This window comes from Magnolia sinica, chromosome 18, assembly GCF_029962835.1.
Source record: "Magnolia sinica isolate HGM2019 chromosome 18, MsV1, whole genome shotgun sequence".
In the NCBI taxonomy this organism is placed as follows: Eukaryota; Viridiplantae; Streptophyta; class Magnoliopsida; order Magnoliales; family Magnoliaceae; genus Magnolia; species Magnolia sinica.
Genome location: NC_080590.1, coordinates 10685416 through 10711822, shown reverse-complemented (window position 1 = coordinate 10711822; position 26407 = coordinate 10685416). Strand labels below are relative to the sequence as shown.

General features: G+C 40.8%; 1 protein-coding gene across 1 annotated transcript; it reads left to right on the top strand.

Moving 5' to 3' along the window:
* The first annotated feature begins 5231 nt into the window (after positions 1–5231).
* On the top strand, positions 5232–24747 carry LOC131232273 (uncharacterized). The gene is made up of 9 exons (XM_058228511.1): positions 5232–5318; positions 10417–10478; positions 14129–14261; positions 18046–18304; positions 22446–22568; positions 22987–23036; positions 23147–23244; positions 23321–23608; positions 24125–24747. The coding sequence occupies exons 2-9, from the start codon at positions 10431–10433 to the stop codon at positions 24611–24613; spliced, it is 1488 nt and encodes a 495-aa protein (XP_058084494.1). The 5' UTR covers positions 5232–5318; positions 10417–10430; the 3' UTR covers positions 24614–24747.
* The last annotated feature ends 1660 nt before the right edge of the window (positions 24748–26407 follow it).

Below are 26407 nucleotides of genomic sequence, written 5' to 3'. Positions count from 1 at the left end.
GCGGTTCAAAGTGACGGGGTTCAGTAGACAAAGTGACGAGGTTTGGATTGGATTAAGTCATAATAAATGGTGGGCATGAGTCTCTCCACTGTTTTCTATGGTGGGATCCACTCGAGTTTTGGATTTGATTCATTCTTTGGCTCATGCCTTAAATGATCTCTCCAAATGGATGAACGGTGTGGATACAAAACATACATCATAGTGGGACCCATATAAATGGGTGACATCACTTCCCCACCATGATGTATGTGTTTCATCCATTCCGTTAATCTACTTATACATATAATTTTAGAAGTTGATCCCAAAAATGAGAGGAATATAAATCTCATATGGACCATACCACAGGAAAGCAATGGTGATTGGATATCCATCATTAAAGTCCTCATAAGGCCCACCGTACTGTTTATTTGACATCCAATATGTTGGTTTGGTCACAAAGACACAAGTGAAGGGAAAAATCAAAGATCAGCTTGATCCAAAACTTTTATGGTCCTCAAAAAGTTTTTAATGGTTAACGTTCATTCAACACTGTTTCATGCAATGTGATCCACTTGAGATTGGGTTATACCTCATTTTTGGTCTCAGACCATAAAATGATCTAGAAAAATAAATGGACGGCATGGATGAAACACATACATCATGGTGGGCCCACATAGCACCAAGTGGCAGGGGAGTAGCCAATACGTTTCCAATGGAAACCGTGGATGCGGATTCACTGGGGAAAGCGTTTTGCATGAAGTTCCAGCACTGGATGTATGGTGGGTCTACCGTGTGTTTATAAGAATTCCAATCCATTCATCCATTTTTAGAGCTCATTTTAAGACATGTAACAAAAAATTAGGATGATAAAAAACTCAACTGGGCCATACAAGATGAAACAGTGGAGAAAGAAATTCCTACCGTTGAAACCTTCCTGTGCCTCTTGATGTTTATATGCCATCCAAACTGTATATAAGGTCATTTTTACCAGGATGAAGTGAAAATGCTAAAATATTAGACCGAAACTTTTGTGGCCATATAAATATTTCAATGGTGGACACTAAATCCCCATTGTTTCCTCTCGTGTGGCCCATTTGAGTTTTGTATATTCATTAATTTTGGTATGATGTCCTAAAATGATTTCTAAAAATGGATGAACAGGTTGGATTTATCACAAACGTCGCACTGGCCCATCTATAATCTATGCGTAGCATCTTATTGCAAAAGGTTTTGGCAGGAAATCCGTGTCTAAAATGTGGAATCGGATTGCGTACCGAGTCTTATCGTAATGAGTAAACTCTATTGAGCACATTGTGAATTCATGTGGTTTTCCACGCCGTCCATCCGTATTTTCAGATCATTTTAGGAGTTGAGCCCAAAACTGAAGTATATCAAAAGCTCAAGTGGACCATACCGAAGGAAACAGTGGAAATATTGATTTTCACCATTGAAGTGTTTCTAAGCCCCCAATGATTTTTATTTTTCATCCAAACTGTACATAAGATCATAAAGACATGGATGAATGGCAAAAACAAATATCATCTTGATATAAAACTTCCATAGCCCCAAAAACTTTTCAATGGTAGAATTCAATTCACACTGTTTCAGGTGGTGTGGTCCACTTGATCCTGGGATATGATTAATTTTTTTTGTAAAACACTAAAATTAGATGATAAAAGAAATGGATGGAGTTGGTACATTGCACGAATGAGAATAATGGTGGGCTCCACAGACTCTACTCATTGCGCTTACCGTAATGAGGTACTGTACGCACAAACCGCTTCCGTTTAACGTCTCCGTTATAGTTTTTATTAAATTTACTTTTTCTATTATATTTAAAATATTGATGAGGTGGCACTTGCAGTGACGCTGACCAATGAAAACGCTGGAGGCAGGGAGTTCCTGCCTCTGGGAGGCAGAGGATCCGCACTCATATTGAAAATAAGGGTATGCCATGTGAGCAACCTCATATGCGCATGCGTCAGCCGCGGCGAGATACGGTGTGTCTGATCGGCATGCTGCTCATAGATATGAAGACAAGAGCTATTTTGTGCTCCAAAAAATCTCTTTTCCCCTTAGTTTTTCTCTAGGCTCTTTTTAGAACTTCTAGTAGATTGATTGTATTCAGGGGGTAGACTTGTATCAGGTATGCTCTTCCTACTGGGAGAAATCTGTTTTTAAGATAGCGGTTATAACTTATCTCAACTCTGTACATTCTTCAGCTATTATTTCAAAGATTTTCTAGTATATCTTTATACGTTAGAACCAACAAACAAGCGTTGTAAGTGGACATTGGCTGTGTCCATCAAAGCACCACGTACACACAAGTCAAAAGTTAAACGTAAGCGCACCAAATTCATGGCCGGCGCACTGAAAATGTAAAACTTTTCTACGTGAAATTACCATATAACCCTTTTCACCATGGGTCATGTGCTTGTGCGTATGCACATCATGCTTTTTCATTGGTGCAGGAGTAAGTGCATCTACTGGGCAGTGGTTGCTGGTCAGTCATGGTAACGGATTTAGTGGGATTAAGTGAGGTAAGCGCAACAACCTTGCAAGTGAGGCGGGCCTACTTTGATGTATGTGTTGTATATCCATGTCCATCCATTTTTCCTTATTATGTTTTTTCTTATTATATTAGAAAATGGTTTAAAAAATGGAACACATCCAAATCTAAGGTAGACCATGCCATAGAAAAACACTGGTGATTGAATACCTACCATTAAAAACTTCTTAAGACTCACTGTAATATTTATTTACCATCCAACTTATTGATAAAGTCACACAAACATACGCCGTGATCCATAGCTCAAGTGGTAGACTGAGTGAAAAATACCCCTTCTCTGATGGGGGTGGGTAACAGTGATGTGTGAACTCACAGTGTTGTGTACTAACAAGCTAAGAAAAAAAAAAACGTAAAAAAACTCATACAAACATGAATGAAAGGCAAGCACAAAACAATATCTTGATTTAATTCCATAGCCCATAATGAGTTATTAATGGTAGAAATTCAATCCTTATGCTGTGGGCTTCATTTTTAAGATAGTTGCTAAAATAATTAATATGTTGAAACAAATGAACAACATGGATATACAATACATATATTAAGGTGAGCCCCACAAACAAACAAAGTATTTGTGGACCACTTAAATCATGTATCAAGTGTTACCCACTATGATAATAAAATACCAATTAATCAAGATAATCTAATCATTAGGTGGGCCATACCATGGAAAGCAATGGACAACAATGCAAAACTATCAAATTTGCTTGGTCGCCCGCATGATGGTTAAATGGACTTGACCTTTGAGAAGCCCACTTTCATGATGGAGCACTACCACTGGACAATTAGATGACATACATATTGCATACATTGTGTTTGACTAAAATGTTAACTGTCGTACAATAACCTCATCCAGTGACATGGTAATTGGATTTTATTGTTTTTAAATATAGTTATAGGAAGTAAAAAGTATTAATTTGTAATTAATTATTATAAATTAATTATTAGTTTGTTTTAGATTCAGTACTTAATTTTTAGACTTCAGCCATAATTATTGAACAAGTTTTTTTTAGATTTAAGATGGCTTTAGATTTTAGATTCAGGCTTCGGACTTTAGATTCAGCCTTTAGACTTCAGATTTAGCAAACGGGGATTATTATACTCTTGAATAAGCATATAATTAATTAGGGTATTAATTATATAAATCTATTCAGGCCAGGGCCATGCACGTCATGAGGTTCTATTGATAGCCAACCCCAGATCAGACAGTGTAGGACAGGTGCATGGCCCGGATCTGGTTACCAACGGTCACAATACGTTGCAGTGTGATGAATCAGGGCCGTTTGTCCAAGGATAATGTTCCGTGATCCAAATCATTGTTTCAGCGAGATTTGCAGCTGATGTTAAAATCTCTTAAGGTTTGAAGATGCTAAACAATAGATCAATGGCCCACAAAACAACGGCTAAAAAGATGCTGCTTATTTAAATGGAAAGAGCTAAATGATCAAAGGGCATCCCCAGCCCAACATGGTTCCCATCATATAAACATGGTTTCGATCACTAAAACACTCATATCCGACCGAAAAACACGTCACATATCAAGAGAACCCGAAAAACACGTCACATATCAAGAGAACCCGATTGGTTACCACCTGGCCTGTCCCTGGCTATATAAGGAACGGTCAGAGGCCTTCTGCATCACACACCGTCCATCCATCTTGCCTTATCGTTGTAGGGTAAGGCAGATTCAAAAGCTTAAGTAAACCTTCCTAAGGCCTACTATAACGGTTAATTGACATCCAACCTCTTCGTGAGATTATATAGACTTTGATGAAGGGAAAACGCAAATATAAGCTTGATCCAAAACTTCTTTGGTCTCAAAAATTTTCAACGGTGGGTGTTTAACACCACTGTATGGTCCACTTGAACCTTGGATCTGCCTAGCCTGCACCCTCAAACGGTGGATGGCTGTACACCACGATCACGGTGTACCTTGGAGCCACTGTCCGTTATATCTAGCAGCAGCCCAGTCTGCCAAATCCGATTGCATGCTGAGTTACTCAGTACGCCTACAGTGAATGTATGTGGTTTATCCACGCTCTCCATCTATCTTTGCGAATCATTTTAGTATTTGAGCTTAAAATTGAAGCATGTCAAAAACTCGATTGGACCAGACCACGTGAAACAATGAGAATAATGATTTCTACCTTTGAAATTTTCCTAAGCCAATGGTAATGTTTATTTATCATCCAACCTGTTCCTAATATCACACAGGAAAACACAAATATCAGCTTGATCTAAATCTTCTATTGCCCCCAAGAAAATTTCAATGGTAGGTGTTCAATTCAAGCTGATGTGGTCAAATTAAGCTTTTGATATGCTTCATTTTTGGGGTCACGCCTTAAAATTATCTTGTAAAATGGATGGACAGAGTGGATAAAATAAATAAATCATGGTGGGCCCCACAGAGCGTACTGAGTTACTCAGTACGCAATCTGCCGTTGGCGTAGCACGCTTCATCTCCCGCGTGACGAACACTATTTGCAGCCGTACATCATAACTGAAAGCGCCCTAAATGTCCGGTATTGGCATAGATGCTCATAATCCGGAACGTTAATCGGCTCGGCTCCTCGGGATTTATATCTACTTTAAAAATCGGGCAGGCACATTGATACTAATGCCCGAGTTGGACGGGGAATTTTCTTATGTGGCAAGGGTCTTTCCAGATGATGGGAGTCTCCTTCGACCGATGTCACACACACCCTTCACACGGGTAACAACGGGGGCACGTGTGGTGCCAGCGCGCCATCCCCTCATTTCTCGCAAAATACCGGTAGTTAAAACCCGATTCTCTCTATACGTCGGTTACGCACGCGGCACGCAATCTCTCTCTCTCTCTCTCTCTCTCTCTCTCCAATTCCATTCTAGACGTTTTTGTTCAGATATCTGACTTGCAATCCGATTTCTTTAGGTAAGGGCTACAGCAACTCTTTTCATTTAGGGTTTCCGAAGAATTTCATCTGAAAAATCCGAATTCATCGCTGCCATGAATCCTGGATGGGTGCTTGCATGTTGAAGTTTAGATTTCTGTTATATCAATTCGATTAGGGTTTCATCGATTAATTTGCATCAATTGTGATTTGTATGAAGGGTTGTATGCTTTCCCGTCCGTTGTTTCAGTATTTCTGTGAGTGGAAACAGTAGATCTCTTCCTGAGACGCTTTTATCAGCGCATACATATAATTCATCCAGACCAACAGGGATTGAGCACCATTGCGGTTGGATCGTATACCAAAAATGCTGTGGTCGGAATATCTTAACAATCTGATGTCAGCTGTTGAATTTGGAGTGCTGATGGCTTATTTTTAATCATCTGTTTTATGGCTGTCAATTTTAATGGTTAGGAACCTTTGATCAGTGTGACACTAGGATTGATCCAACCAGATGGTGCTGGCAATTTGGATGACCTGATTGACATGCATGCATGTCATGTGTGTGGTGGATGGGTGATGGAGATGGATCGTCTAACCATTGAGGGATTTCATGCAAATTCAGTACATTGTGGCACACACTGATGAGTCGCTGCCAATTAAGAAATGGCGGAAAGCGCACATATTAGTCTAGCCCAAAAATTAATGGAATGTGTTGAATCGTGGAGAATAGTTATGGGGTTGCTAAAAAATGCTACATAACCTTTTCAATGTGATTGTTCAATCTTTTTACAATTCTGTTTAATATGTTCAATGCAAGTTTGCATCTCTTTCTTTCACTTAATGGTTCGGATTCCTTTGGTCATTGAATATGTGTGCATGTGTGCGCACGTGCATGGGTGCGTGCGTGCATGTGTGGGTGTGTCCATATGTAGGTGCATGTGTGCGCACGTGCGTGATGTTAGTATCATCAACATAGCTAGAAGGACATGGGGATATGTTTGTTCAATAACATTTATTTTGGTCATTTTAGCTAAATAAAAAGTGATGACATGTGCCGAAGGATTGGGTGTCTCTCGATGCAGTGGACTTTACGGGAGGTACAGTGGTGATTTGGGACAACAATGTTTAGGCAAAGGAAGATTGGTGGTACAATTACTTTTTTGCCTTCATGTTGTTGAGGGACTTGGCTTTGGGTTTCAGATAGGATGGGTCTTCACAACAGTGTATGACCTGAATTCTCCATGTTTGCGTGGTCAATTGTGGGTTAAACTAGATTCAGTTCATTGCAAGTGGGGCTACCTTTGTGTTTGGGAGGCAATTTTAGAGTCGTTAGGTTCTTGTTTGAGAAATCAAATGGTGGCCACATAACTCGAGTTATGAGGGAATTTTCGGATTGGGTTAATAGGAATGATATTGCGGACATCTCGATTGCAGATGTTAAATTTACTTGGTCTAATGGGCAAGAAAGGAATATTATGTCTAGGCTAGAACAATTTTTGGTCTCAATATAGTAGGTGAAGTTTTTGCTGGTGCAGCAGAGAGGCCTCTCTAGGCCTACTTCTGACCATTGCCCGATTCTATTGGAAGTTGATGAGAATGATTGGGGTTTACAACTGTTCATATTTGAACCGTCATGGTTAGAGGTGATGGGATTCTCAGATTCATTGAAGGACTAGTGGTTGTGTTTCTTAGTTGAGGGATGTGCAGGTTTTACCCTATTCCGGAAACTCAGACTTAAGGGGAAGATTAACCATTTGAAGGAGGAGGTGCTAGTGCAAAGGGAAGTGGAACTAGAAGAAATTCTTTGTGGCATTCAAAGTTTAGATGTGAAGGAAGAGGGTGTGGAGTTATTGGAGGAAGAGAGGACCTTGAAGGAGAAGCTTTTGATGGAATACAAATTCAGGTGGAGGAACAGGAAATTAAATGACAACAATGATCGAGAGCCACGTTGCTGAAGGAGGGAGACAAGAACATGGAAAATTTCCACGGAATCGGTAGCGCCAGGACTAGAAACAACAAGATTCATAGTGTATTGGTGTATGGGGTTAGGGTGGAAGAAAAATCCAAGGTGTGTGATGCGGTAGTCTAGTACCATAAGATCCTCCTCTCGGGCGAAAGGTGGGTTGGTCGAGGCTTGATAATTTTCCAATTAATACTATTCTTAAAGATGAAGTTGTTGCTCTAGAAAGACTGGTCTATAAGGAAATTAAGGTGGCAATGGATGCCTGGGCCGGAGGTTTCCCCTTAGCTTTTCTAAGTGTTTTGGGATGTGGTGAAATGAGATTTGATAGCGTTCATAGTTGAGTTCTTCGATAATGGGCGCCTTTTGGGAGACCTAGGTGCATTGTTCATGGCTCTCAAGAAAGAAGGTGTTGAGTGCCTAAAGGACTTTAGGCCTATCAGTCTAATTGAAGGACCTTGCAAGATTTTATTGAAAATTCAGCTTCAAGATTCCCCTCGGTGCTTGCGTTTGTCATTTCTAGCATTCAAAGTGTTGTTGTTGATGGAAGACAGATTTTGGATAGTGTCCTAATTGCGCATGAAGGCATCAATGATTGCCATTGGGAATGTAAAAAATGTATAGTTTGTAAGCTAGATATCAAAAAAGCGTACGAGCACATGGACTGAGATTTCTAAGAATACATGCTCCGTCGGATGGGTTGTGCACTTGTGAAGAGAGATGGAGAAGGTGGGTTTAAAAAAGTATTTGGTCGGCTAAATTTTGGTGGTAAATGGATCTCTTAAAGGCTTCTTCAAGGTTTTAAGAGGGGCTCTGGAAGGGGGATCCATTGTCACCCTTCTTATTTCCAGTGGTAGCGACTAGCGAGAGTGTTAAGCAAGTTGTTGGAGAAGGGCTAGTGGCAGGCCTTTGAATTGGGTTTAAGGTGGATAAGAGTAAGACAACGTTCTAAGTCTCTCATCTCCAATTTTCCGATGATACCATCCTTTTTTGTGATGTAAAAAAGACCGAGGTGGACAATCCGAGGAAGATAATTAGGTGCTTTGGGGTGGTGTCAGGCTTGAAGGTGAATATTGTCGAAAGCGAGATTTTGGGGGTTGGTATCTCAAAAGAAGAAGAAGAAGAAGAAGTGGAGGAGCTTGCAGGGTATTTAGCTATAAGGCTGGGTCATTTCCTTCAATGTACCTTGGTCTTCCTTTATGCATCGGCAAGATGGCAAAGCATTTGTGAGATAAGGTGGTTGAAAGAGTTGAGAGGAAGATGTCAAGGTGGAAATGTTAGCATCTCTCTATGGGAGGTACGCTAACGTTAAGTAAAGAATCTTCCTCTTTACTTCCACGTCATTGTTCATATGCCCGAAGGATATTTTAGATAGGTTGGAGAAGCTAAGGTGATATTTCCTATGGTATGGAGTAGAGGAGAAATACAAGTTCCATCTAATGAAGCAGGACAAGGTTTGCAAGCCACACGGGAAAGGGGCATAGGCATAAAAAAAGTTGGAGTCCATGAACGAGGCACCGTTAGGGAAATGGTTATGGAGATTGGATATAGAAGAGGGTTGGTTGTGGGGAGAGGTGATAACTAGGAAGTATGGAATTAAAGTGGGAGAGTGGTGGACAAAAGACTCATCTCTTTACAGGGCCTTAGCATTATGGAAGTCGTTTATTAGGTTGAGGAGAAAATTCAAGGAAGGGCCTGGATTCTCTGTAGTGGACGGAGAGAGGATTCGGTTTTGGGAGGATGTTTGGAATGGTGAGAGGTCTCTCTGCAATGAGTCTCTGAGGGTTGCTAGATTATCTCCGGAAGTGAACATTCCCATTACTCGATGCTATTCAGTTTTAGGTAACATGGTGGTGTGGTCTCCTCCATGTCGATGGAACCTATCAGAAGGGGGAGAGGAAGAGCCAATTGGTCCATTAGAGCGGCTCCAAGGCATTCATCTCGATTTAGGCATCAAGGACGAGTTGAAATGGAATATCGACAAGTTTGGGTGGTTTTCAGTTAATTCATTTTATAGGATGATTCATGGGATTTCCTTTGAGGGTGCAAAGGGCAAACCTCTTTTGTTTGGCACTTTGGGGCTTCCCTTAAAGTAGTGGCTCTGGCATGGTTGGTAGGTAGAAAAAAGGTACTGACGATTGGCAATCTTTAGAAAAGGAAGATAATGATAACTAATATTTGTTTAGTGTGTATGCAAAGCAAGGAATCGATTCACCATCTCTTTATGCATTGTCCTTTCACTAGTGAGATGTGGGTGAGGTTCTTGGCAAAGCTCATTGTGTTGTGGGTGATGCCGTGTATCGTACAGGGCCTTTTCTTGGCCTGGCATGGGTGTGGGATTGGGAAGAAATGGAGGTTTTTGGAGATTGGTTTTATTGGTTGTGTTTTGGGCCTTATAGGGAGAGAGAATAACCGGTGCTTCCAAAACCAGAATGGGTCGGTCTCAAAAGGTTTTGACAGGGCTAAATTAGATATAATTCAGTGGGCCTCAAATATAAAGGGCCTTGCTGGGTGTCCTCTTTTATCTGCCCCTTTGGCGGCGTTGTAGTTAATTTTGATCGCTTTGGCCTTTTGAATGATAAACTGATTACTTCCCCCCCCCCCCCCCCCCAAAAAAAAAAGAAAAGAAGACAATATACTCATCAAGATCTTGTGTAATAGCTTGTCTAGGTAAAAATATATTCTCCAAACTATCTCTGTGCTCTCAAATATGTTTCTTTTGTTTTTTCTTACCAGTTCATGCATGCTTGGTGGTTGTGCTCGAATGTATGATAGTTTTGTTTGCAATGCGTCACTGCCATCATTGTTATATATTTCAGCTTTTGATGGTGGTGTTTTTCGAGGCAGCAACAATTGTGGTTGTACTTTTCTGTTATTTGTTTACCTTGGAAGTCGTAACATTTCATCTACTTGTTTCACAGTCATTTATTACATCATCTATAAATGGTACATTCAATGGCATCATTGTCCAACTCTCTTACTTTTGAGCATAGTTCCGTTCATTTTTAACTAATCACTTCTTTGCTTATGCTTTTTAGGATTTGTTGCAACCATGGAGGATGGATCTTCAGCCAAGGGAGAATCAACCTCCCCTTTGGTGGTAAGGATCAGAACATTAATAGTGCTACTTACAGTTATACTCTTAAAAAAGGTTTCTTTCCTGTGTATTGAGTGCACATTTTTTCTTGGATTTGGTTTTAAACTGCTAGTGTCACATTGAAAGAGGTGCAAGGAGGGTATATTAGGCTCTGTTGTTCTGTGCATATTATGTTCAATAGTTTATTGATTCCCGTTGCTTATACCTTCAGTGTTTCCCCTTTTGCATTCTCGAATATTTATCAATTGCAAAGTATTTTCCATTGGTGGGGGGCACATGTGCATGTATGTGCACACTCATTGCTGAATGCATAGGCCAATTTTTGTTGAGCTTGTTTGATTGTTGAATTTGGTTTAAAAATTAAAATAGAAAGCAGTTAATGGTTACAGCTGGTGGTATCATAAAAGAGAAAAGGTGGCAAGATGGTAGAACCACTTTCAAACTCCATCAAGCTAACAATGTAGGTAGTTGGTAGCATTCAATTTTATAGCATGAACATATATACCAAAAAAAAAAAAAAAAAAAACAAAAAACAAAACAACAAAACATTGGTTCCTTGCAGATTAGCATGAATGATTGATTAAATTTTGGACATTTAGAAATTAGAACTCCGTAGAGACTTGCGCCCACGTCTTTTCTGAGGTCAATGGATTTGGTGATCCTTCACAAAAGAAGGGATATGAACAAAGTAGATGCGCAAAGTTACAACAGCTATTCAGCTATTGAAGGATCAAAATTATGAGTTAAGCTATGAAGTTTTGGTAGAGGGCGAAGGAGCAAATACTAAGACTAGAAACAAGGATATCATAAGCTGAATTTGGCTTCATGCTACCTTTCAAAAAAATAAAAAAAGAATTTGGCTTCATGTTTGAGAGATCAACAAAGGATGTTATTTTCCTACTTGGACAATTGATGAAAACATAAAGAGACAAGGAAGCATCTATGCAAGGCTTTTACAAATCTAGAGAAGGGACTCTTGAGAGGATATACGCACATCGCTAAAGGCATGTACGTAGGTGTTGTTACAAGAATGAAAGTGGTTGCAGTGAGACAAATGAATTTCCAATAGTGGTGGGTCTTCATCATGGGTCAGCATTAGGCACTTACCTTTTTTTGACTTGCTTGAGCTTAAGTGTACATACCAAACCCAGTAGAAGATCAGTTTCTACCTCTATATGCTGCAACAAATTTCGATCTCCAATGTAGCAAGAAAAATAAAAAAATATAAGTTGAAAAGAGTCTCACCATGCAAGTCTATGGAAATATCTTCCCATAGGGTTTCTCCCTAGTTATTTTTCCTGATCTCAAGAAACAGTAAAAGAAAACACTCTTTATCCAAAACATCAGAACCATTTCATTCCATTAGTCGATGCATATGGATATGTATATATGGCTTTTCAAACTCCTATTCAAAGTTAAATAAGATAAATAAGATAAGCCTTGAAGCTTATTGGTTTGAATTCTTTCCTTCCATAAATTGTCTCAAGTTGGTCTTATAGACTTGTAAATAAGGATGGGAACTTATTAAACTTGAACGCACTTGTATTAACAACCGCATGCGGGGTGTATGCTAAAACCCTTAATATCTGCTTGAACCTGTGGGCCCCATAGGCCAATCAGTCCACTAGATGAGCCATCCAATTGGGTCCGTGGATCCATAGTCCAAACTGACCGCTGATTTGGTTCATAACATCCATGGGAGCCATTGATAAGGTCCTAATCTTTCCTCAGATCAGTTTGAGCTCTGGATGTAGTTCATAACTTCAATCTGGTTGGTTGGATGGGCTTGATCTTCTCTAGGTAGTTGAATAGGCCTCATTTTCAATTGGATGGTTAGGTGGGCTAGATCACTTAGTTGGTTGGGAATGGAGTATGATCTTGATCATTTTTGAAGGATTGATTGTAACATGAATGATGCAAAACGACTAACCACTTGCTCTAAAAACTCGAACTGATAGAGTATGGTGAATCAATCCCTTTATCTCATAGCCCAGGCCCCACATCTCGCGGGTTAGGTCCTCGGCCGAACCCCCCTTGTGGGTCTCACATCACATAGGTTCCACCTCATATGGATGGGGCCCGCTTCACACGAGCCACCCGCCTCACACGGGCCGCCTACCCTGAGTGTGCCCCTACATCCCACATGCCACCCCACTCGAGCCCAGTGTGAAAATGCCCTTGCATTAATGAATCCTTGGTGTAGGTTGTTTGTGAATGAGGTTGTGTTGGTGGATGGAACTAGGGAGGGCAAATGCTAAATGGGAGATTTGGAGGAAAGCTTTAGAGTCCAAGTTCTTAAAAATGATCAAAACTAAGACATAATATTCACCCATGAAAACAACAAAAAAGAGAGAGAGAGGAAGAAGAAGAAAAGAAAAGAAAAAGAAAAAAAAAGGAAAGAAAAAGAAGATAATATTTGGAATGAAACTTTAATTACTCTTAGCTTATTATTATTATTTAAAGTAACGATACTTTTATTAGAGAAGTGCTGAGGTGGCACAAATTACAAATTGCAAATGAGAAGTACAGTCATTCTTCCCATCAATACACAAATTCCATTCAACAACAAAACCCATCGCCCTCATTATCACCCGATATTGTGGCTTGCATTTCGAAAACATCTCTCATTCCTCTCTTCCCAAATCACCCAAAGGCCTGCCAACAAGCGCAACTGCCAAATTGCCTCACCTACTTCCCTACCTCTACACGCCGTGCCAAGCCATCAGGAAACCCGAAACTACCAACTGAACTTGGCATGACCCATTGAAGTTGGTTAAAAACAATTCCACACCTTGAGAGCAAACGAGTATCAGAAGAAACGGAGAAACCATTCCACATCTTGGCTTATTATTTGAAAAAAAAAAAAAAGAAGAAAAGAAGAAAAGAAAAGAAGGATGGAGAGCTTGATGAGGGTGTTTCCATTAGAGTTAGAATTGGGGTAGATGTAGTGTGGATGTGCCTACGCGATGTTATGTGACCATTGTATGTCTATATAATTTAAGGGAAATTTTATATGACAACTATTTGACTAGCTATGCTATATAGGGCAGAATGTCGGGTGGCTAGAAAGCAACATGAATAGAGATTTGGTGTTGCAAAGATGAATATGTTGAGATGAATGTATGGAATACTAGGGAGGATGGAATTAAGAATGAGCTCATCCCAAGCAGTCTAGGAGTTCTTGGAATGAGAGATAATATGATGAAATAATGGATTCAGATGGTTTGGTCACACGCAGTAGATGGCTCTAGCTGAGAGGAACATCGATTAGGGTTGAAGGTCCTAAAAAAGGATGAGATGAAGACCTGAAGGACTTGGATCAAGGTGGTGTGAACATATTCGAAGGGGTTTTCTGTCACCTAGGTATCGGACCTTAGGAATTATTGATGAAACGGGATTTGTAAAGTTGGCCCCAAATAGTTGGATGAAGGCTACGATATTGATGGAGACTGAACATCTCTATTTCTTGATTGGTTTTTATTTATTTATTTATTATTTTTTTTTTTATGGCAATGAGGTTGTTATTTATGAAAAAGTAATTTGTTTGTTCCATGCTCCTTTGTTTTCAATTTTAGTAATGGATGGATATTATTTTGAAATATATGGTTAGTTGCAATGATATCTTCCAACTTCTAACAGTTGCTCTTTGTCAGGTTCATGATGATCGTTTGGGAAATGAGGGGCTTATCCCTCAGATTTTTCCATCTGTTCCAGCTCTCAATGAAGCTGCTACTTATATTTCACAGACAACTTCATACTTGGGTCGCTGCTTCTCCAATTTTGTTGGTGGACTTCCTTTTCCAAAGTCTATATATTGGTTTTTCCATTGCTCTCTGTTGTGATTATCATTATTATTTTTTGTATGATACTGTTTTTGTTGATATGCCATGCTTTCTAAATGTAGTGAGATATCCTTGAAACCTTATTCGTCCCATGCTTTATGAATTCTCTTTTCAAGTGGATGAGTTTGAAACCTTCTAAATCTTCTATTACAAATTACTCAAATATTTCTTTGTTAAGAGAGTTTATGCTGAGTTGGGAAAGATATTGTAAGTGGAGTTATCACATGGCCACCTTGGATCTGATTCTAGTCCAACTTTTTTCCCTGTCCTTTTCATCTTCATATCCTCCAACCTAATACAAGAAGTGAAATCCTGCCTATGACCTCCCCTTTGTCTTTCCATGGATTTAACTTGAAGTTGGATGCAACATTTGCTGAATATAAGCTTATTCTACAACTATGTGTGGGGTCCACCATGATGTGTGCATGACATCTACTTTGTCCATCATGTGAGCCCCTCATTTTCTTCCAAATTTAGGTGGGCCACACCATGTAAAATCTCGCCCACTTGAGTTTTTGAATGCTTGAATTTTTAGGTCTCCGTTCATCCTAGTGGGGCACATATTATTAGTGACTGGATGAAATGTACAAAAAAAATAAGAATGGTGGGGCCCGTGCGCAACATTGGAGGTTTTAATGATATAGGCATCCCCATCGCAACTACTCCTTATGTTGTGACCCACTTTTGTTTTGGATCGGTCTAATCTTTTTTATTTGGGGTGAACCTGAAGGAGCTCACCTTATGGACGGAGTGGCTGTGGGCCTTATATTACAGTGGGAACCACGCACGTAGTTGTAGAATAAACTTATTCTACAACAGCTGCAGAGGGATCAGACTCAAACTTGGATATAAAGAGAGAAGAGTGTTGCAACCACCTTCGGGAGTTCCCAGAAAAGAAGTTTGATACTGTGGCAGTGTGATGGTTGATGCACAAGCACTTGAAAATTATTTAGAAATTGCTTATGTGGCATACCAACAATCAAATAAAACCGTCACAAAATGTATTCAATGGTATTATTTAAACAGATAAGTTTCTATGAATCAGAGGTTAGGATTATTCAACCAATCTGATTATTGGACCTTAGCAACAGTTTGTTCCACAGTTGAGTCTTTTTAGCTCGAGTTAATATATGCCATGTCTAAGTCCATGCATATCAAGCATCTTATGTGGCCAGATTATCAATTTCTTGTTACTGAAAACTGATAGGGGGATATGATGCGTAGACCATTTGATGCATGACAATTAACCACTTGCTCTAAAAGCTTGAACTGTTAGAGCATAATGAATCAATCCCTTTATCTCATAGCCCAGGCCCCACATCTCATGGGTTAGGACCTCAGCTGAAACCCCCTCGTGGGCCCCAAATCACATGGGTACTACTTCACACGAGCCGCCCGCTTCACACGGGCCGCCCACCTCACACGGGCCGCCCGCCTCACACGGGACGCCCGCCTCACGTGTGCCCTTGCATCTCACAGGAAACCCCACTCGAGCTTGGTGTGAAAATGCCCTTGCATTAATCACCCCCGGTGAGGAGTCTCAAACACGAGACCTCCCCGCCCTGATACCAATTTGATGCATGACAATTAACTACTTGCTCTAAAAGCTCGAATTGTTAGAGCATGGCGAATCAATTCCTTTATCTCATAGCCCTGGCCCCACATCTCATGGGTTAAGACCTCAATTAAACCCCCCTCGTGGGCCCTAAATCATATGGGTATCGCCTCACACGGGCTGCCCACCCCGAGTGTGCCTCTGCATCCCACAGGCAACCCCACTCGAGCCCGATATAAAAATGCCCCTGCATTACCTTTGGAATTGGAATGTAGAGCTGTCCTCAAGTGGTGCACGTGGCATGCTTTTGTATCAATAAGGTCAATCAATATATTGGATCCTCATAGCACGGATGTCAAATGTATGAAAAATTACAACTATTAGGAATTCTTATCCACCTGATTTTGAATATTAATATTGGATGATCAAAGGAAAAAACCAAGGATATGATTGTCTGGTATATTTGATTTTGATTTTTGAAACATAAATAATGTTTACTAGGGCCAAATGGATGAATCGACTTGATGGATAGTTCACCCTACCATGTGCAACACGCATCGCATGAGTCCTTGTTTTGACTCACCATAAAAAATCAAAACTTAGAATTCACTAAAGGTGAGTGGCTGTAGGCAATCTGCAGCCAAATAACTAGCAACAATGTATGAAATCTTTTTGAAGGGCAACAACAATGTATGAAAGGAAATTAATAACACGAAAACAAGCTTTGTAACCATCCTTGCTCATGGTACAACACAAAAAGAGACTAGATGCACCGTGAGTCCAAATTGGAGACACTTTAACCATTATTCTCTGTTTGAAAATGACTTCTTGAATCAATGTAGTTCTGTTTTCCTCCACAATCAAGAGGCTCCTTGCAAGTTAGAGTGACCCATTCTGCTTCCCTATATATTCCCAATAGTTTTAACATTATAAGAAAAGATTTTTTACCTCTTTCTACAAATTCAAGAACTTACAACAGAAGGTTATACATTACATAGTTTATTATTCCAAAACAGACTTCTCCCATTTCTTGCCTTAACCTCAATTGAAGCAGCAAATCTAATAGGCAGTGAAACTGTACCCTCGTATTTGGCCATGCCATACCTTGCTCATACTCCTATTCTTCAACTTCTTGTTGGTCTGCACAGCTTGCAGTTCTCTTCTAATGGCACGCCATTTTTCTCGATTTTTTCTTCATTTTTACTGAAGGAATTATCACATCAATATTGATAGTTTAGGTATAAATTTGATCATCTCTTCTCATGTAACTGCATGATGAGCTTTGACAGTAAGTTTCCAATGCCCTCATGCCATGGTTTTATATATATATATATAGGGAAAAGTTTCTATGCGGTCGAGCTCATGGGAACTTCCTATGAGGTCGAGTTGTGTGGGCCCCACCGTGATTTATGTCGAACATCAACTCTGTGCATTTGATGGGTCCCCTTTAAATTATGGGATATTCCAAAAATCAGCCGTATACAGAACTCAGGTGGGCCGTACATCTAAAATCATGTGAAGACATGCCTAAAACATATAAAAGCACTTGGTGGGGCCCACCTGAAATTTGGATGCGTTTGAAACTTGGTCTGACCCCTCATCCAAGTGGGACACACATAATTGATGGGCTGGATTTGTGAACCACATCTCGGTGGGCCCAACAAATGATTATGAATGTTTTAATGGGGGGGTAACCCCTCTCAACTTTTGTATGTGGTGTGGCCCACAAAAATCATGGATTGACTTGATTTTTAAGACCGAGGCCCCCCATGGAATGGTGCATCTGACTAACGGGGTAGATGTTTGACACACATCACGGTGGGCCCACACAGCTCGACCTCATGGGAAGTTCCCATGAGGTAGACCGCATAGAACCATTTCCCATATATATGTGGTGTTAATGTTTGACACACATCATGGTGGGGCCCACACAGCTTGACCTCATGGGAAGTTCCCATGAGGTCAACCGCATAGAACCATTTCCCTATATATATATATATATATATATATATATATATATATATTCTTAGATATGATATATTGTTTCATATAGAATCCATCATATAGCTCTTCTAATGCATTTCATGTGGTACACCATTTTGTAGATTGGGAATGGAAATATGATGCTTGAAATTGGAATAATTTTGTGCTGGATTCATGTTTTTTACTACAGAGGAAGCTGAAGATCATAGCATGAATGCACAGGAATTAGTGGCATTATCACCCAGACATACCAAGGGATTGCCTTCTAACAATCCTCAGTCTACATTTGGGAGCTTTTTCACATCCCTTGAACCTCCTGCTGCAACCTGCATTGCCCCACCCATGCATGACAGGGGAGCAAAGAGCTCAACAGGAGACTCATCCCAAAGTACAAACGAACAGGCGGAATCCACTCATAATGTCCAAAATGGATCTTCTATATTTCAAAGGTACAAATTGCTACTTAGATTAAAACTGGATAAGAGCTTGTGCAACACACTGTTTCCCTATAAAGGTTGCAAGAGATATTAGCATGGTTGTGTTTCTGGTTTTGATCAACAATTGCCAAATATTGGTGTCATGCTTGATGAAGAAAGCCTGTATGTAAAGTGAAAATAGCTGCCGGTACATACGTGCTAGCTTGTCATATATGATTCTTAAATGAATTGGACACATTTGATTTTAATAGGCAGACACTCCAGAATTAGCTAGCCTTTGGCATGGCAGAGCCACCATATTTGACCTTCAGCAATGAATGGAATAAAACAATACACATTCTCAAGGTATCTTAAATCGGTTAGGTAACGGTGGGACCCATTACGCGATACGGGGTCGAAACGGCCGTTACGGAATTCCATAACGGTCGTTACGGACCCGTAACGGCTGTTACGGGCCTTGGAAAAAAAAAAACCTTACCTTTTTTCCTTTCTTTTCTTCTTCTTCTTCTTCTTCTCGGGCAGCTGCGGTTGCGGCTGCAGCTTCTTCCTGTTCTTCTTCTTCTTCTTCCTCTCTCTCTCTCTCTCTCTCTCTCTCTCTCTCAATCTCTTCTTTCCCCCTTTCCCTCTTTTTTCTTCTCTTCTTTCCCTCTTTTTTTCTTTTCGGTTTCCCTCTCTCTCCATTTTTTTTTTTAATTTGCAGCAGCTAGCTACTGTAGGTACGTGTCACGCAAAGACGAGTGCTGACACTCCTTGAGCTCCGAGTTGTACGAACGGTTCAAAGGAGATCAAAGTTATATGGGCTCCACAGTGATGTATTTATTACATCTACACCGTTCATCTATTTTCAGAGATCATTTTACAGCACCACCCAAAAAATGAATTATATCCAGAGATCATCTGGACCACACCAAAAATAGCAGTGGAGATGATGATTTTCATGGTTAAACAATTCGTAGGGCGCACGGTAACGTTTATTTTCCATCCAATTTGATCAGACCCGAGTGGGCCCCACCATGATGTATATATTTTATCCATATTGTCCATCCATTTTGCCACGTCATTTTAGGTCAAGATCCAAAAAATTAGTAATATCCAAATCTCAGGTGGACCACACCATAGGAAATAGTAGTTATAGAATGCTCACCATTAAAAATTTCGTAAGGTCCACTATAATGTTTATTTTCAATCTAACCTATTAATTGGGTCACACTAATGTGGACGAAGGGAAAACACACATGTCAGCTTGATCTAAAACTTTTCTAGCCCCCAATAAATTTTTAATGGTGAATGTTTAATTATTGTTGTTTCTTATGGTGCAGTCCACCTGAGCTTTGGATGTGCCTCATTTTTGGGCTCATGCCCTAAAATTATTTGGCAAAATGGATGGACGGTGTGGATATAACACATTCATCACGGGTGGGGCCCAAAAAACTTTGACACGTGTGCTGCACTTTACAATCCGAGTCCCTCCTAATTCAAGCCTTAAAAAATTGTACACGAGATATATATTAACTTAAAATTTGGCAATTAAATTATTGACTGCAATTGCTAACTCACAATGCCAAAATCAAATTGTTTGAATAGTTTTAATTGTTAATTTGTGGACTTTTATTTTTTAAAATAGGGCCTTTCGATTTTTTTTTTTAATTTTTTTTAAATTATGATTCACTATCCAATAAATGTCCACCAATTTATAAGTGGGATAATGACAATAAATGGTATGAATTTGAGGCTAATTTGGAGAATAGATTGGTCCTCCAAGTCAGCCCCCAAATTGGAAACGCCATCTACCTGAATTTAATTTCATTTTTTTAAAGAACTATTGGGAGAAATGATATCAAGTTGTTAAGTATATAAATTACATATTTAGAAAATTAAATATATGAATTTTGTAGTCAAATTCAAGTTACCTGGTTAAAAAATTAATCAGACAGTTCGATACAACTTCTCACCAAAGAGTGGACCGTTACACCACCATAAATATGTTCCAATTTATTAATGAATGCATATTTGGAATGCTTAGAATATTCCGAATGTAATCCATATTTTTTCATATCTTTTTGGCAAAAAAATTAATTTGCGCCGTTACGCTCTCGTATCCGTATCGGTTTCGGAGGGCACCGTTACGCCAACCGATACCGATGCGGGACACCTTGATTCTCATTCAATGTTTTATGGGTGAGAAAGTGACTATGCACGGGAACTGTATGGTTGGGTTGACTCCAACCAGCTGAACTTTGCATGGCCTGATTTGATGCGCATGGTAGATATTGTCTGTTAGCACAGTACATGGTATACCTCTTCAACTAGGGAAAATATCATGTTATGTCATTTTTTACTAGAATGTACCTAGATTTTTCATGCTATCTGTGTCAGACACATGTCACAGGCAGTTCTCATAAATTAAGCTATACAATGGTAGTTTTGTAGTTTTGAGTAGTAACGTAGGCTTTGCCTAGGCAAGCAAAGGACACCGATTTGGAGAATAGCTCTCCTAACTGTCTGGTGGTCTGTATGGGAAGAAAGAAACGGAAGATGTTTCAGGAATGACTCCAACTCGGTGGAGCTCTCAATGCGTAGAGCAAAGCAGTTGATTATAGAGCAGGCTGCTAATGTAGATAATCTAAAGGGTTGTAATCTTTTTTTTTCTTGGAGCGTAGGTGGTTCACTTCCTCAGCGGCCCCACTTCCTCTGTAGCTCCTTTTCCTTTAATATATATATCGAGATCCTTCAAAAAAAAATAAAATAAAAACGTAGGCTTTGCCTTGCATGTCAAATTGATAACTGTAGCAAATTTTCCTTCCACATATTTTGCTTTTTTTTTTTTACACACACACACACACCCCCCCACACACTAATGGCGTAGTGGAATTTCACCACCTATGAGCACTCAGATGGGGACATCACACGCATATGCATGCCCCCCTATGCACATACATAAGGAGAAGGAGGTCCCCACCATCGATTTGGATCGATGACAACGTCCAGGGAGGGCCTCCTAATTAGAGGACTATGTTTTGGTTCATTGGAGTGGGCCCGATAGTTATGTGAATCCCACTATGGGTTCTCATGATTATGGCCCACTATTCTAATTAATCTAGTACTTTGAGTTTTGCTTATTATTGTTTTAGGAGTATTTGACCCGATAGTTAGCAGCCCTCTCTTCTTCGAAGGGCTAATTACTGTAGTGCGAAGTCACACTTATCCCGATTCGCCCCCACCTTCTTCCATCCATATTTCTCCTTCTACAATCATCTACGCTTCAAATCCATCATCTATTGCAGTCGTTTTTCTTTCTATAGTAGATAAAATCTGGTCCTGTAGGAGGGCTGAAACTTCGGCGGAACACTACGCACAAACCGTGCATCGAATCGAACTGAAATTTGGGGGGTTTTGGAGTCCACCCTTGGCCAACTAGGACCAAGCTGGCCTTTTTTTGAATAGTGGGCCCCACACACGTGCGGCTGGAATCACATGCACGTGTGTCTGGGCCATTGCTATTGTTCACACGTGCGGTACTTCTCTGGTTCATCTCTCTCCTGTCTTTTACTCATCTTTCACCCAAAATCCCTAAACCTAACCCTAAATTATTCAAATCCCCAAATTTATGTCATTTCTTTAACCTTAGGGTTCTCTGAATTGAAATTTCTGAATCCCTTGGATTGGGGGAATTATTTCTGTGTATGTATGGATGAATTTACCTTCTTTTGCTTCTTGTTTGGTCTATAATTTTGATTGATCCAGCCTTAACATGTGCAGGCCGGGATCCGCATAAGATTTCCCCTGATTGAGTGTTTGAACTTTTGTGTGGGATGTGGAATTTTGTGTAATTATTTCTGAACTAGTGTGATCTAAAGCCTGAAAATCTTGCACATCATAATTTGAACCCTTGACCGGGTGTTGAAACTCTTGAGAGTCTACCACTGGAGCAAGAGTAAGGACCCATCCCCATATTTTGCTTGTTTTGTTTAAAATATGCATTTTCGAGTCAATCTTTTCATATATTGGTGCTTTGACATGTTTGTTCATGCTTTTTGGAGGGCTTCCCAAGTGTAGGATGCACACGAAACACACACACACATTCTTTCAGTGGAAAGAGTACTTGTCATTGATAACTTCTGTAAAATTGTGTCTTCTGTGTACTGATCCACAGCCTGATTTCTCGGGCCCGTAAGACCGTCCTCGGATCAGCACGGGATATAGGCTGGCTACAAGGTGCTTCAGCTCCTGTTGAGGATGGTACTCAAAGATTCACTGAATTACTTGACAGCGTAAGGTATGACTGCGTCACGATTCAACCTCGTGCAAATAAGTAAAGGGATTATTTCCGCACTCATCTGCCTAACATTGTTATGCAGTTTATTTTTCTGGGGTCTGTTTGGAGGCTTGACTGGAATGAATTGCAATAATCCAATCAATATAGAAGGAAATGACCAAACTGGAGGTGCCACCATTATAATCCATAAGAGTTGTCCTGATCCTTACTGCAATTCTGTGCACATTCTGTTGCATCTGGGCTGTGTATCTCCTTTTGTTGGTTTCTAATGAGAAAGGAAATCTTATTTTGAGGGCCAGTGCCTTATTGTGAAGTGTGGGGCCATCTCACTTTGGTCTTTTCCCTCTGAATTAATCCATTGCAATTTAACTCAATTGAGCATTGGTCTGTAACTCTGGCTTCTTCTTCTTCTATTCAGGAATGGTGAGCACAAGTTACCAAATTCGATGGTGTATCTATTGGTTCCAGGTAGGGCAATTTTTAGTCTTAGCAAGTCCTAAGCAACTTGACATTTTTTGATTGGTTATTCAAGTAGTTATGATGAAACTCCTTGTTTTTTTTTTTTTCTTTGCTGGCAGGTCTTTTTAGCAACCATGGCCCACTTTATTTTGTTAGTACAAAAACGTTTTTCTCGAAGATGGGCCTGGCCTGTCATATTGCCAAGATTCACAGCGAGGTGTGTGCTCTGGTTATTGTTTTGTTTCTTTTGCATCTTAATGTGATTCTTCTATATTTTAATATTGAGCGTTCAGGCTTCTGTTGAGAAAAATGCCAGAGAATTAAAAGAATACATCGAGGAAGTCTACTGGGGCTCCAGGAAACGCATCATGGTTCTTGGACACAGTAAAGGCGGAGTAGATGCTGCAGCTGCCTTGTCCATGTACTGGTCTGATTTGAAAGATAAGGTTGCTGGGCTGGCATTACTGCAGAGCCCGTATGGAGGTAGCCCAATTGCCTCGGATATCTTGCGGGGAGGGCAGCTTGGAGACTATGTTCAATTACGGAAACTCATGGAGATCCTGATATGTAAAGTGATCAAGGTATTCTTTTTTATGTTTGGTTATGTTCCCCCCTCCCTTTTGGTAGGTTTCTGTACCGATGCTGGTGATAGCGAAATGCTTAGGGCCTGTTTGGGTGCCAATTAAGAAATGAGTTCATCTTATTTTAGTTACAGAACTATGTATTAGAGATGAGGATTGTTGGCTATCAAGATAAATTTTAATTCTTACTAAAAATGAGTAATCTCATTTTTAAGTGGCACCCAAACAGGCCCTTAGACCATACGTTAAATTGAGATTACTCATTTGGTTTAAGCCCAGACAACTAGTATTTTCAACTTCCTTATTCAAACAATTGCAATTCAATTTGGTTGTGCATCCAAGTCTGCCGTCCCTGTCATTCATGGCTGATCATCAAAACATGTCAAAAAATGTGAGAAATGGGTACATGGCCCTTATCATGGGGTCTTATTTCCAGTTCGAAGATTTCAAACCTTTTCCCATTTGGAGTATACAATCCTGCTGAAACTCAATTCCAGCTTTTCCAATGTGTTACAGGGCGACATGCAGGCGCTAGAGGATCTAACTTATGAGAGAAGGAAGGAGTTCTTAAGCAAACACCAGATTCCTAAGGAATTGCCTGTTGTGTCATTCCACACAGAGGCCAGCATTGCTCCTGCGGTTCTTGCGACCCTGTCCCACGTGGCACATGCAGAGCTCCCTCTAGTTTCGCCCCTTGCCGCAGGACAACCCACCAAAGTCCCAGTGGTCATGCCTCTTGCGGCTGCGATGGCTGCATGTGCACAGCTACTTCAGATCAGATATGGAGAGAAGAGCGACGGGCTTGTCACACGGCGGGATGCAGAGGTCCCTGGGTCCGTTGTGGTCCGGCCAGAGCGTAAATTGGACCATGCATGGATGGTGTATTCATCCTTGAATGACGACCCAGGTGAAGCGGATGCTTCTCAGGTGTGTGAGGCTCTTCTAACATTGCTTGTGGAGGTTGGACAAAAGAGGAGGCATGAAATTGCCATGAAAGATGAATAAAAATAACATATGGTAGCTCCTCCATGGTCTGCCATTTGGTCTTTGGAAAGAACGGGAATAAGAATAAATTAAAGTTTTGTTAATTTTATCTGTGAGGGTATTTTGGAAGGGAGCATGGTTTGTTTTTGTGATTATGATCTCACTGACCTTCCGCCATCCGAGGACTTCAGGTGGGACCCGCCATATATTTTTCCTGAGAGACGTTCGTGGTTCCATGGGCGCTGGCTCGTGAAGGGCCTGGATCTCGCACGTGTGTGACACTTCAATATGTGCGAGGCGCCTCTTGGCAGAGAGCTAGAAAAACTTAAAAGGCGGAGCAAATATATATTTTAAGCTTTTCGTCCAGATCAGGTAGGGATTAGTGGTCCACAGGGCTTCCTATTACTGCAGTCTGCCATTTACATGATGGGACCCACCCATTTTACCATTTATCAGGCGACTCACATGGGGTAGTAGGTCCAACACTCCCATCAGCTTTCACCAGTAGCAGTGTGGGACTGAATAAAGGCGAGTATTGTTCTTGGACTTGGGGAGTTCGGATATTGAAAATGCTTGGGTGACTTTGATAGGCAGACCGGGCCGTGATTTTTGCTGATGTGTGTGAGATCAGTTGCCTCGCAGTGTTCACTCAGTGGGCTACACCACGCGAAACAGTTGAGATGGGAAGTCCGATCATTGAAAGCGTCCAAGTTGCGTGTGCGGTGTTTATATGCTGTCCAATACACGTACAACAGCAGGATGAATGAGCTCCCCAATTCTGGTCATTAAAACCGTCCAAATTGTAGCGTGTGTGTTTGCTGTCCAACCCACACATCAGTATGAATGAGTTCCCAAATCAGGACATTCAAGACTCATGTGGACCACACCACGGGAATTTAGAGGTTTTCAGCATGATTTTACACTGTTCCCTGTGGTGCGGTTGGCTGGACTAACTTTTAGGATTCGTGGTGGAAATGTGGCGGCCCACCTGATGGACGGTGTGGATCTGATGCATGTTTGTCTCACGTACCGTCAGCGCAAAGTCAGGACATCCGCGTGCGTACGCGTCGCAGTCCTTTCCGAGATCCTCTCTCGCACAGAGCCCGGCCAAATGCGCGACTACAAACAAACCAATTTTCGTGATAAAATGACATATTTAACCTGGGGTATGAGTTGCTCTTGGATGACAGCTCTCTCTTCTTTGCATTTTGCAACCACGGGGTTGACACGGAGGTGATTGCCGGGTTTCTTCCTTGTAGAAGATTCCAAACCAACTATTATTCTTCCAGGGGAGGTGGGTTCCTCCACTGCAGAAAACTCCGTGCAACTAATTACGTGTTGGGCCCACCGTCGAATGTGTACGGAATCCTACCCGTATAAGAAGAGTATCATCAACGTCAAAATTGGACGCCACAAGAATCAGGCGATCCAATCATCGCGTGTGTTCGTTCATTTTCTCTATGGTGTGGGCCACCTGATGATTGGATCTAATCCATCTGATTTTTGGGTCATATCATTTTAAAGGCAGGACGATCCTTCTGGACGGATTGGATGCCCTACACACACCAAAGTGGGTCTCGCACGTGGCTAGTTGCACGAAATTATATAGTCCACGACCGTTGCAACGGAACCCGGCAACCAGACCGAGTGGTATGAGGCAATGCTCGACTGGGTAATATCATTATCAACCCTACAATAGGGAGCGGGGTTTTTGAGTTTGTACGGGTGGGACCCATATTATAATGGTCCGAACCGTTTGTATTTTGTAACTGTCGGGCATGTCCCATGCGGACGCGGATTGCGTCCTACGCCCGT

What these genes read in the sequence shown, in the direction of transcription:
- LOC131232273 (XM_058228511.1), top strand. Translation starts at nt 10,431, where the DNA reads ATGGAGGATGGATCTTCAGCCAAGGGAGAATCAACCTCCCCTTTGGTG. An exon ending in GAATTACTTGACAGCGTAAG is followed by an intron (nt 22,569 to 22,986) that starts GTATGACTGCGT and finishes TCTTCTATTCAG; the next exon opens with GAATGGTGAGCACAAGTTAC. An exon ending in TGATATGTAAAGTGATCAAG is followed by an intron (nt 23,609 to 24,124) that starts GTATTCTTTTTT and finishes AATGTGTTACAG; the next exon opens with GGCGACATGCAGGCGCTAGA.